The sequence below is a fragment of the Ostrea edulis genome, chromosome 1 (assembly GCF_947568905.1).
Source record: "Ostrea edulis chromosome 1, xbOstEdul1.1, whole genome shotgun sequence".
Classification (NCBI taxonomy): domain Eukaryota; kingdom Metazoa; phylum Mollusca; class Bivalvia; order Ostreida; family Ostreidae; genus Ostrea; species Ostrea edulis.
This window is the reverse complement of record NC_079164.1, coordinates 3,674,019-3,687,227: the sequence shown is the minus strand read 5'-3', so window position 1 is coordinate 3,687,227 and position 13,209 is coordinate 3,674,019. Positions and strand designations below refer to the sequence as shown.

The following is a 13,209-nucleotide window of genomic DNA, read 5'->3' as shown; positions in this document are numbered from 1 at the left end:
AATGGTCATTTTTCAGAAGGTTAAATGTCTGCCGATTTTGATAATGACTCATTTATGTATATATGTATGTATATACCGAATAAATATTTATTTATTTAATTTCACCTTATTAAAAATGATAGAAAATAGTACAAATGACTGAATAGGAGACATATTTCAAGCCCTATAAAATTTGTGAAATCCAGGAGCTTCCGGGGACTTTGCCCCCTGGGCCCCCACCAGGGCTTTGCCCTGGACCCACAGAGAACCTCAAGGCGGCCCCCAGCCTCATAAAATGGCGCCCCCCGTAACCACAATTCCTGGATCCGCCTCTGATCATGGGGGTACACTCTTCACCAACTCCATGCCGCCTTATAAAATTTTCGCAGGGACTCAATATGCTCATCCTTTGCTAAAGTGGTTAAATTCATGATAACTTTCAAGTTCATTCACTGCTACTATCGAAAAGGAGGGGGGGGGGCAGTCACCCAATATATCTCAAAAAACAGAAAATAAAAATGATCATCGTCCAAAAGAGAGGTTATACGTGCCTGTCCCACCCTCACCCCTCTCACTGGGGCACTCTGTATTTTTCTATGGTTAATGTTATGTGTATTTGACGTACTTTTTTTTTTTTTTTTTTTTTTCTTTTTTTTTTTTTTACAAAATGTGTAGATCAGTAATCTTGAGTGTTTTTCTTTTTCTACTTCTGAATGGTGTACGTTATAAATTCTTTTTTATCATTCTCTCCGTTATGACGAGGTTTTTCTTAAATTTATTCATTTATTTATATATTCATTTATTTTTGTTTGTTTGTTTGTGTGTTTGTGAAACAGTCAATCAAAACAAGCAAACGGCTTTGAGCATCGTATGTTTTACTTCTTTGTTCATATGCAACCAGAGAGACAAATACCATCAGTCTGAGGGATATGTTTTATTAAAACTATTAAAAGTGAAAACCTGAAATAAAATGAATAATTAGAAATACGTTTAAATATGACAATGAATATCACAATTACATATAGTTAACGTCTTCATGAATAATTACCAAACACCGGTACATATATTTCCTTAATAAGAAATATGAAAACTCAATGCTAAGTAGTTATTAACGTCTGTTCCCTTCAAGGGTAGCGCCGAGAGTGCGGGCCCTGGGTTAGTAAAAGCGGGAAAGTGAATGAGTATTAGAAACCGGTTAAACAAGTATAGGGAAGTCCAGTGGTCAGTTATCACACGCAGACGTGGTCTGTCACACCTGAGCGCAGAAATAAAAACACATTTACACTTATGCAACAATGAGAAATAAATGATTAAGGATAATTTATTTACAGAGGTCACACATATATCAAGTAAATAAATGCCCCCCCCCCCCCCCCCCCCCCCCCCCCCCCCCCCCCACTCATTCAGTCGACAACCGATAATGTAGGCAAAAGGTATCCAGTCTGTCCCGCAATTTCAGGTCAATGCTCAATCAAAATAAGTGTCGAACTGCTTTAAAATCGATAAGATATGGCTTTGTTCAGCATCTGGGGTTACAAACCTGTGAGGACATATTTTACTGTCATGTCCCTATGATATTTTGTTATTAGTCAAAAGCGTGTCCAGATAAATGCGGCTACTAGCTACTGGATAACGTGTGAGAGATGTCCGGGGGGGGGGGGGGGGGGGGGCTATATTAGTTTAAATCTCGCTCATCGAGCAGTTGGACATTAAATTCCCTCCATTAATTATGTAGAATTATGTACGATAAGAATGTGCAAGGTTTAAAGAGTTTCTTTATCGTGTAATCCGTTTTACTTTTTACTTAAGCTGCGCATTTCAGTTCATCACAAAATTGAAAATATGCACATGCAGGGATGGTAACAATAAATCATTCGGTGGTGAAAGTTGCATGCACAGTGGCCAATCTAGAAGGAAGGGTTGACCCTTCCTCCCCCCACCCCCCTATTTTGCTTGACCATTCAGCCGACTACCCCGCTATACTCTACCTATTGTTATCTATTGTCACAACATTCCTCCCGCCTGTGTGGGTTCTCAAGTATGGACAGATTAAGCGCAATGAGAAATTTGATAATTTAAATTCGATAGTAGAAAAGAACAATGTCGATTATCATAAAAACAAGTACTGACATATTTCCTGAAGTATTAAAGCTAAATCCTCCTCTTCACGTTTCTGGTGTTGTTGTTGGTGGCCAAGTATTCACGTCCGAAGACGTGTTACTACTTAATAGAACTAGATGTATGTTTCTAAAAGTAAAGTGAATACAATTTACCGAATCGAATGTAATTTATTCCCATGATTTCTTGATGTAATTAATTACAGCAATTGCAATAAGTCCTAAAACAGTGAGGGAATTTTGCATAGTTTTGAACATCCTAGAATTTACAAGTCCTGAGAGAGAGAGAGAGAGAGAGAGAGAGAGAGGGAGAGAGAGAGAGAGAGAGAGAAATTCTATTATTGTAGTCATGGATGTAACTATTACACCCAAACTAAGCCAAATTAAATATAGAATTGGAATTATTTTATTTCAATTTAAATAAAGAATTAGAAAAGTATTTATTTTATTTCCAAATTAAGGCCTCATGAGGCATGACATACTGAACCCGTCTTTCAATTGGCGACAGGAGTTCATCTCTATTATGAATTCTGTCGAAGATTATGCCAGACGATGGGCTAAATATGAAAAAAGAGGAACTTGATGCATTGTTAGAATGGGTTAAAAGCATAAGAGGAATATTAAAATCCCGCATCAGACATATCAAAACAAAAGTACGTACCATCTATCCTGTGTTTAGTAAACCAAAAGTGATAAAAGAATTAGATAGGTTACATGAGGAATATGTTTTGATTCCAGCTAACAAAGCTTGTAACAACATTGTCTTTGTTTGCAATGCTCATTATTACAACTGTATTTTAAACGAACTTGGCATTAATTCCACTCTTGGTAATCGTACTTTACTCCAACTGCCCTTTCAAAAGATGAAATTCTTCACTTGAAAACCATGCTTCAGTTTTGACACATTTAATATCCCAGTCTATGGGTCGAATGAATATGAGTTACCGTACCTATACTGGATTCCTAAACTACATAAAAACCCTTACAAAGATACATTGCTGGATCCAGTATGTACTTTACCAAGCCCTTATCTTTGCTCCTCACGAAAATATTAACAGTTGTGAAGGAGAAACTTCAAACTTACTGTGCAACTACATATGCCAGAAATGTTCTAAATCAAATGTGGATTCTAATAAATTCTAAAGAACTTTTAGTAAACTTGAAATCGCAACTTTTCTCAAATCAACGTCATCAAAACGAATGACTTTTCAACACTACAGACGACTATTCCTCACGATAAATTAAGACTGGACTTTTTGACATCATAGACAGTTGCTTCTTCAACAAAAAATGGAAAACGGAAATATTCATATCTAGTGATCAGTCATCCAAAAAAATTACTAATTATTATTAATTGTGTTCGTTTTTTAACTGACCTGTTTTTATATTCATATGAAGCAATATTTATTCAAACATTTCTACGTAAGAAGAAAAAAAGCTCTTGTTGTGGCCTTCAATTCGACATTTAAATATATCGACGACGTTTTATCTATTAACAATAGTAACTTTCATTCATATGTCGATTCGATATATATCACTGTGAGCTCGAAATAAATGACACCACAGAGTCGTCCACTTCTGTTTCATACTTAAGATATTTTATTGAATGTAGATATTAACGGCAAACAGTAACTAACAACTCAACTTGATGACAAATGGGATGATTTCAGCTTCTTCATCGTCAACTTCCAATATTTATGTAGCAATATTCCATCATCATCTGCATATGGTGTTTTTATCTCTCAACTGATTCGATACGCAAGAGGTTGTTCTGCGTATGGTCAGTTTTTAAATCGAGGGAAGCTACTGACAAACAAGTTGATGGTACAGGGTTTTCAACAGTCACGTTTAAAGTCAGCATTTCGCAAATTCTATGGTCGCTATAATGATCTAGTTCTCCAATACAATCTATCATTGGGTCAAATGCTGTCTGACGTGTTTCATACCGATTGTTATACCGTTCTTGGCACACTGATTTTGACTACGGATAACTCCGTTTACCTGATCAAGCTTAAGAGGAATATTAAAATCCCGCATCAGACATATCAAAACAAAAGTACGTACCATCTATCCTGTGTTTAGTAAACCAGAAGTGATAAAAGAATTAAATAGGTTACATGAGGAATATGTTTTGGTTCCAGCTGACAAAGCTTGTAACAACATTGTCTTTGTAAGGCTCATTATTACAACTGTATTTAAACGAGCTTGGCATTAATTCCACTCTTGGTAATCGTACTTATACTCCAACTGCCCTTTCAAAAGATGAAATTCTTCACTTGAAAACCATGCTCACGGTGGGTGTGACCGGTCGACAGGGGATGCTTACTCCTCCTAGGCACCTGATCCCACCTCTGGTGTGTCCAGGGGTCCGTGTTTGCCCAACTCTCTATTTTGTATTGCTTATAGGAGTTATGAGAGTGATCACTTCGCTATCTTCACCTTTATAGGAGTTATGAAACTGTTCACTGTTCGTTATCTTCACCTTTATAGGAGTTATGAGATTGATCACTGTTCGTTATTTTTACATTTATAGGAGTTATGAGATTGATCACTGTTCGTTATCTTCACCTTTATAGGAGTTATGGGATTGATCACTGTTCGTTATTTTTACATTTATAGGAGTTATGAGATTGATCACTGTTCGTTATCTTCACCTTTATAGGAGTTATGAGATTGATCACTGTTCGTTATCTTCACCTTTATAGGAGTTATGAGATTGATCATTGTTCGTTATCTTCACCTTTATAGGAGTTATGAGATTGATCACTGTTCGTTATCTTCACCTTTATAGGAGTTATGAGATTGATCACTGTTCGTTATCTTCACCTTTATAGGAGTTATGAGATTGATCACTGTTCGTTATCTTCACCTTTATAGGAGTTATGAGATTGATCATTGTTCGTTATCTTCACCTTTATAGGTGTTATGAGATTGATCATTGTTCGTTATCTTCACCTTTATAGGAGTTATGAGATTGATCACTGTTCGTTACCTTCACCTTTATAGGAGTTATGAGATTGATCACTGTTCGTTATCTTCACCTTTATAGGAGTTATGAGATTGATCACTGTTCGTTATCTTCACCTTTATAGGTGTTATGAGATTGATCACTGTTCGTTATCTTCACCTTTATAGGTGTTATGAGATTGATCACTGTTCGTTATCTTCACCTTTATAGGAGTTATGAGATTGATCACTGTTCGTTATCTTCACCTTTATAGGAGTTATGAGATTGATCACTGTTCGTTATCTTCACCTTTATAGGAGTTATGGGATTGATCACTGTTCGTTATCTTCACCTTTCATACAACACTTCTGATTACATAAACATAACACGACAACAGACGGAATAAACTGTATAACAACATGGTATAATGTCTAGATTCCTTATCTAACATAATATGATTAAACTAAAATGGATTTTTGTTGCTTAAACTTCTTATAAATTCTATTAGTGATAAATTCTATCACCGAGTCTTTAAGTGATGAATACAGCTTAAATTAAAAGTTGTGATGGACAAAGCTACTAGAAGTCGTGCTCAAAGTAATATGTTATAAGGTACATCTATTAACATCCGATAAAATATGTTATAAGGTACATTTATATCAACATCCGATAAAATATGTTAAGGTGCATCTATCAACATCCGATAAAATATGTTAAGGTGCATCTATCAACATCCGATAAAATATGTTAAGGTGCATCTATCAACATCCGATAAAATATGTTAAGGTGCATCTATCAACATCCGATAAAATATGTTAAGGTGCATCTATCAACATCCGATAAAATATGTTAAGGTGCATCTATCAACATCCAATAAAATATGTTAAGGTGCATCTATCAACATCTGATGTAATACCCGATACCTACATTGTATCTATAAAAGTCGGATCCATAACGTAGACTGAACTGAACTAATTAAATCTTACGTTAAATAAAGTCATTATATACATTCTTCTAAAGGTTTATAACACTAGGCAGTTCAGTGTTGACGGACGTTTAGAACAGACGTTTTCACTGCCCCATATTACACTCGATAATTTCAATATTTAGCCGTTCTGTTTGTTATCCGTTTTAGTGTTAGTTTGCTTTTTTATTTAGTTTTCTATTCTATGTAAATTTTCTATCGTCCTGAAGAGGGGACAGGCCGTCCAAAAAATTTGACAATTTCATGTTCGTGTCATTGGTCATTTTTAGAGCTCCTTATTTATTTTGACCTCGTATTTACATTCAGATCCGACACTATGGATGTTGAGTGTTGTTGGTTTTTAGTGCTAGTGCTCTCTCTCTCTCTCTCTCTCTCTCTCTCTCTCTCTCTCTCTCGATCGATCGATCGATCGATCGATCTGTGTGTGTGTTTATCAATTCTTTGTTTTGTATCAAGTGTATATGTAGTACAGTTAGATAACGTCCATCCACCTAGTAGAAATAATTTTCTACCAGGTGGATGGACGCTATCTAACTGTACTACATATACACAATTGCACGTATTTAGAGGGTCATCGGCATCCCTGGGTGACCAGTGACCATAGAGACGGAGGCCCACAGTTTGTGGTCAGAAAATACTAGTTACTGCTCTTATCGATGTCCAGGTACAAAAAGGATGAACGAGTCTTATCATTTCCTATCTGCTATTTAATTAAAAGAACAACACTTTGTGTGCAAGCTGTGCTGAATTTGTGCACGTATAAAAAACTGTCAGAATATCGGAAACTGTACTCTAGAAATAAACTTTCAGATATTTGGAAACTTTACTCCAGAAATAAACTTCCAGATATTTGGAAACTTTACTCCAGAAATAAATTTTCAGATATTGGAAACTTTACTCCAGAAATAGACTTTCAGATATTTGGAAACTTTACTCCAGAAATAGACTTTCAGATATTTGGAAACTTTACTCCAGAAATAAACTTTCAGATATTGGAAACTTTACTTCAGAAATAAACTTTCAGATATTGGAAACTTTACTTCAGAAATAGACTTTCAGATATTGGAAACTTTACTTCAGAAATAGACTTTCAGATATTGGAAACTTTACTTCAGAAATAGACTTTCAGATATTGGAAACTTTACTCCAGAAATAAACTTTCAGATATTGGAAACTACTCTAGATATAAATTTTCAGATATTGGAAACTTCTCTATAGACATAAACTTTCAGATATCTGGATGGAGAAGCAGTTGCTGTAGTAGGCATGGTATCTGTGTTCATATAACAATGATTTTTGTTTTCTTCAATTCATCTTCAATCTTAAAATTCTTCACAGTGTGCTGAATTCGCGAAACTTACATTTTCGCGAATACAGCTAAAAACTAAAAATTCAATGATTCACATTAACTCAATGTTTCAATCACTATCGCCACTTTTGCCCTTCTCGACCTCTTCGTTGTGTAACGCAAAAATTCGAACATGTCCTGTGGCATCGGACACCGCTAGGGTGTAATTATCGCTGTTGAACGACAGACCCTGGATCAGAGAACACCCCGTGGTCACCACAGTGTGGGCCAGAAATCCGTTGGTTACCTGCATAATCTTCCCCGACTCACACCCCACAAGAGCCGAATTGAAAACTTCCACTAAAGCACGTGGCTGTTCCTCGGACTGCCAGCCCCACCGCGGTTTTAGTCCATATTTAGGAAAGCAGTACACACAAAATTCAAACTGGTCCGAGATCCAAAGTTCGTCTCTGTTGGTTCTTAGTAACGACCAGATAGGACACTTAGAGTCCGAAAACAGTTCCGACACATCAAACGACGCCGCTTCATCAAACTCAACATTGAGAATCAAAATCTTTTTCTGCGAGGGGTATACGTACCCCATGACACAGATCTCATCGCCATTGGTCGATATGCTGATGCCGCTCACATCGAGGCTGACGCGGGTCCACTCGGCTATAAATGTTTTCTGTTCGTCCTCAATGATTTCATATATTATCAACGTATCAGCGCATATTATAAGCACGTTGTTGTTTAAAATACACATATCACGAGGTTCGTAATTGTTGACAACTTTCTGGCATCCCACTAGAGAATATTCCAAGTCAAACACTTTAATGGTCCAGTTGGCGCGGTCCAGCACGACGATGCGTCCGTCTGGAAGGTGATCCACCGCACTTATCTGACAAACAACGTCATCAAGAGGGGACCTACAGCCAAACTCCGTTAGAAAAGATCCCCTCCAGTATTCATCCGGCACACCGGAGTAAGCCATGGTGTTTTTAAAAGTAGATATTCTCGGATCTTCTACTCTCCAATTCGTACATTTTGAAAATTTCAAATATGCGTGTTCAAGAATTGTAACCTTTCACTGGTGAAGAGATATTTTTTGAAGTTATCTAAATACTAGAGACTAGGCAGGAAAGGGATCACTTGAAAGAGTTGAATTTTTGCCAAAGAATAATTTAAAAACACTAGCGGGGCGTTTCGCGCGAGCTTTCGCTTTGTTTAACAATCTTTAGAGAGTTTAAATTAAAGTTCTGAATAAAAAATGTTTAAACCTCAGATGATCGAGAAGAATTGTATGTTTATCTTTGAAATAAAAATAAAATTAATATCTATAAATTAAAATATTCACTAGCTCTTTGTTGATGTATTCAGGAAAATCCGCTACCAAAAGGGTATCAATGACGGGTTGATAGGACTATCGGAACTCTTCACAATATTACAATAAAGGATTGCTATCTAATTAATCTGTATTGAAATTACAGGCGTCATTCGTGGTTGCATTATATTTGTCTTTATATACTGGACAAAGGTAACGCTCCAGTGACGGACTGAGAGGGGGAACTAATGGGGGTTGTAACTCTAACTCCCCCTTTTCGTTTGACCATTTTGAAAGGGTTATTTTGAGAGCTGCAACCCCCCCCCCCCCAACCCCCCCCCCCCCCCCCCCCCCCCCTATTTAGGAGTAAAGGTACATGTACGTCGCAAACTAAAGCTTTTCGGTTTTTGGGGAGCGGAGAGGACCGAAAAACCCCGACTTTCGAAGATGCATCTAAGGTGGCACTCTCCTCCTTAACATTTTTGTTGGTGGAAACTGCTCCAGAACTCACTGGAGAAATGGTCAAAGAACAGGTACCGATTGAAAGAAAGCTGGAAACCAACAAAGTTCTATCTCATATTTCTTTGTTTTGTTTATTGATATCCATGTTTATTGATAACTTCTATCAACAATACAAAATAAAATATGTTTACATTGAATGACAACATGCATTACAACATAATGGAGAATAGTACCGTGAAAGCTAGGGTAGTTACAGAACGGACCGTCCTCGTATTATGCTACATGGGTCTACACTACCACACTACCTACACTGGGACACAAGATAATCTCCTGGAGTATTATTCAAGCACAAGCATTCTGCTTCTCTTACAAACACATCTGATTGTACACATAAAACATAGATAGATATATATATATAACCATTACGTGAAGGGTATATTGGAATACTAACTAAAAGTTTTATAGTTTATACTTTGTTCAATCTCTAAAAATTAAAAAAAAAAAAATCCTCCAAGTATTAAACTGCTTATGAATTAACTTTTAAAAATCTGTAGAATCCATTATAAATAGAGAAAACTGAATACAGCCATATTTACTTCTCGCTATCAGGTACTGTGTATAAAGGGACTTTCACCGATTTCTTGATAGGCGGCATTTCTTTACAAAATAAAGTATTGCAAAAATACAAATAATACGCAATTTCTGAGATATTGGTATTCCCTTGAACACTTGGCTGGGTGCAGAGTGTAGGTGAATTGTGTATGATGTATGATGATAATGATTTCTGTTTGTATCTGCCTGAGGAACATCTTAATGACTTTAACAAAATTGTTTACGCCATTTCATTGAATTTACATTTATTATTTATTTCCACATTAACTTGATTGATACTTATTAGCAGAGAATGAAATTTGACTATTTGTGAAAGATATTTTATCCTAGAATACAGTAGAACACACTTATAATGAACACACTAATATTGAATTCACACCACTGCGAAATGAGGTTTAATGCCCTATGTGAGGAAAATAATGACAATTGTACTGGATATAGCCAAGTTTGGTTATAGTGAACTGTTTTTTTGCTGTCCCTGGAGGTTCACTATAACCGTATTTTACTGTATAATGAAGTTTGGTTATAGTGAACTGTTTTTTACTGGCCCTGGAGGTTCACTATAACCGTATTTTACTGTACAATGAAGTTTGGTTATAGTGAACTGTTTTTTACTGGCCCTGGAGGTTCACTATAACCATGTTTTACTGTATTAATAAACTTGCCTAATTTGTGTCCCTCTACAGTTTGAGGGATTACACAGCAGCTGATTTTTTCCCATAAGAAATAAATGCATCTTGTGATAAACTTATACCTACTGTGAATTTACACAATTAACTTTTGTGTCTCACTGTACAGATGAGTCAAAGGGCAACAACAATTTGAAAACTCAGAAATTGCGTACTACGATCCTCCTCGATGACTGAGAGTGCATATATACTGTAGATTCCAAAATATACGCGAGTTATTCATCATCGCGTAACTTATCGAGAAGCACCATTCATGAAATAAAATTACTCGCTTATATTTTTATATTGCTGATTATCAACGGTACCCTCACGAATTCAAGTTCTCGCTATTTGAAATTGATGAGTAATATCGTGATATTAAGTACATGTACTAAAGTAAAATCAGGAATCTACAGTACGGCAAAAGATTCAAGACCTTACAAATTGTCCTCATTCTTACTTTCTGTCTCACAGCTTCTAACATATGACATGAATGGTCTAGCTGGCATACAGCTACTTAAAGAGACGACATGAATGGTCTTTGATAAACATAATGCAGATACATGATATGTAACAAGACAAGTTTTGTGACTAAAATAAATATACAGTGATAGTATGGATGAAACAATATGACTAGATTAATTCTGAGCTTCATGCAAGATTGGCTCCAATACACAAATTAAAAAATTTATAAACATCTCTACATCGTTAAACAGTTACATACATTCATTCAGGATGGGTTTTTTTGGTGTACAAGTAGATTTACAATTGTCAAAAAATGATTACTCTTTCAATTTTCTTTCAACTGCTGAAGGAATCTCAATTTCCATTCCATTTTTGTTTAACAAGCACTATTATTTTAGCTTCAGTGTATGATAAAGAAACAAAACATGAAGTGTTCCCATAGGTATTCTACACAACTATATCACAGTAAATATTTTCCACTCCAAATATTTTAATATCATGCAGTAAATTAAGTCTAGTTATTATTCTAACATCGTAATAGGGAATACATGTTGCGCACGTGAAAAAAATTGTATGTGCGTCTCTCATCCTTTATCGTGTAGTCTGAAGTAACATGTTGAATTAAAGACACTGGTTAAATATTTTTCTATCTCCTTTTGAAGAGTTCCAAGTTTCACAGTTTTTGACAGACTTAATGATGACCACTGAGGACACTTGCTACAAACAAATCAAACTTCTCTGTTTGTAAATATTTCTGTACAAAAAGTCAAGTTGATCAAATTGGGTCCTTGTTTTCAGAGTTTTCCCATATAGAGACCCTTTGTAATCGCTTGAACTCTTTTCAAACATTGATTAAACAATTGCTCTAGGTACATCATGCTCATGAATATGTATCAATAAATACTCTACAGTGAAGAAACTTTCAAACATGCCCAAATTTTGTCAAAAACTGTAAGAATTAGAACTCTTCGAAAGGAGGAAGAAAAATCTGTTTGTAGCAAGTGTCATGATCAAGCATGGCACCTTCACCTTCTCCCCGTTTTGCCAGAAGAGAGAAGATGTAACAATTAAATAAACAGTACTTAACTAAACAAGATTTCAAACAAACAGAGACAGTTGTGAAATAACCTCAAATACATTCATATCGATGCTATATCTACTTCTTCACATGATGCCTTCAATCAACAATGACAAAGTTTTACTATTTACTTCGGTAAAATTACATTTACATAACACGCAAAAAATGATGACAATGAACTCACGTATGTAATACTGATAGAATTTTCCATTCTCTCCATAAATTAAGAATTTGGCAAAGACAAAACAAGGCACATAAAACATTTATTGCAGAACTTTTCATATTGCATCATGATTATTCTCCTCCTGCCTTCTGCTTCCTAAAAATGACAGCAAAAGTCTTTTCTTTTTTACAAAAATAGCCTAACATTATCAGCAACCAAAAAATAAACGTTTCTTTTTCTGTAACACAAGCAAATTCCTGTATTTCACATATTAAAAAAAGACTCTAATTATGTAAAACAAATGTTCAGAGAAATGTCATACTGTCATATAAAATAAGTGATTGAAAGGGATTAATCAAATTCCTTGAATCTGCACTCAAAAAAAAAAAAAAAATCCAGCAGACTATTTGGCACCAAAATGTATTTACAATTCCCTCTATGGAGCCCCTGAAAATGTTCCTTGTATAACAGTTCTGTCAGATCTTTGATTCAAGAAGTCCTTGGTAAACCGTCACTGAAACAGTGTTACAAGTTCTTTAGCAGCTCTGGCAATGTCAAAAGCACATTGCATCACTTGTTGAGTTTTAAATGGAAGATCAAGATCAGGGTCAAGGTCACCCATGATTCCGTCCTGACATTCCTCCTGTAGGCGGGCAGCACTTGATGTCAGTAAGTTCAAAGCATGGCGAACTGTGCTGATTCTTGGGTTCTGTAAAAGATATTGCAGTTTTGTTTTTGATGAATGCAGGTTTGGATCTATATAAAATGTGAAGAATTTAGTATTTCAACAATTATTTTGTCAATATGTACATGCTAAATATATGGATAAGAAAACATACACTGTACAGAATTTAACAGCTATAATAATATCACATCTTATGTTCTATTGGGAATACCTACATTGTAGTTTCACATCATATTAACAGAAATATTGGGAACACTGATATGGTAGGATGCAAGTTTAGATAGCATGCATGTTTGCTTATTGACTGCACTTTATTTATCTAGTTATAATATCATAACATCTCTAAAATTATAATGTGCAGGGTAGTGGTGTTTACACAGAAATACAGGGTACTGGTGTTTACGTACAGTTTACTCCAAAAATACAGGGTACTGGT

At 35.6% G+C, this 13,209-nt stretch overlaps 1 protein-coding gene across 4 annotated transcripts in view; it reads right to left on the bottom strand.

Annotated features, from left to right (window-relative positions):
* Positions 1-9,210: 9,210 nt before the first annotated feature.
* LOC125664445 (ARF GTPase-activating protein GIT2-like) overlaps positions 9,211-13,209 on the bottom strand; it is a 39,000-nt gene continuing 35,001 nt past the window's right edge. For all 4 annotated transcript variants that reach the window (XM_056151038.1, XM_056151044.1, XM_056151041.1 and 1 more), the window contains one exon: positions 9,211-12,797. In XM_056151038.1, the coding sequence (XP_056007013.1) occupies positions 12,600-12,797 (198 nt within the window). In that variant the 3' untranslated portion in view covers positions 9,211-12,599. The remainder of the gene's footprint in view (positions 12,798-13,209) is intronic.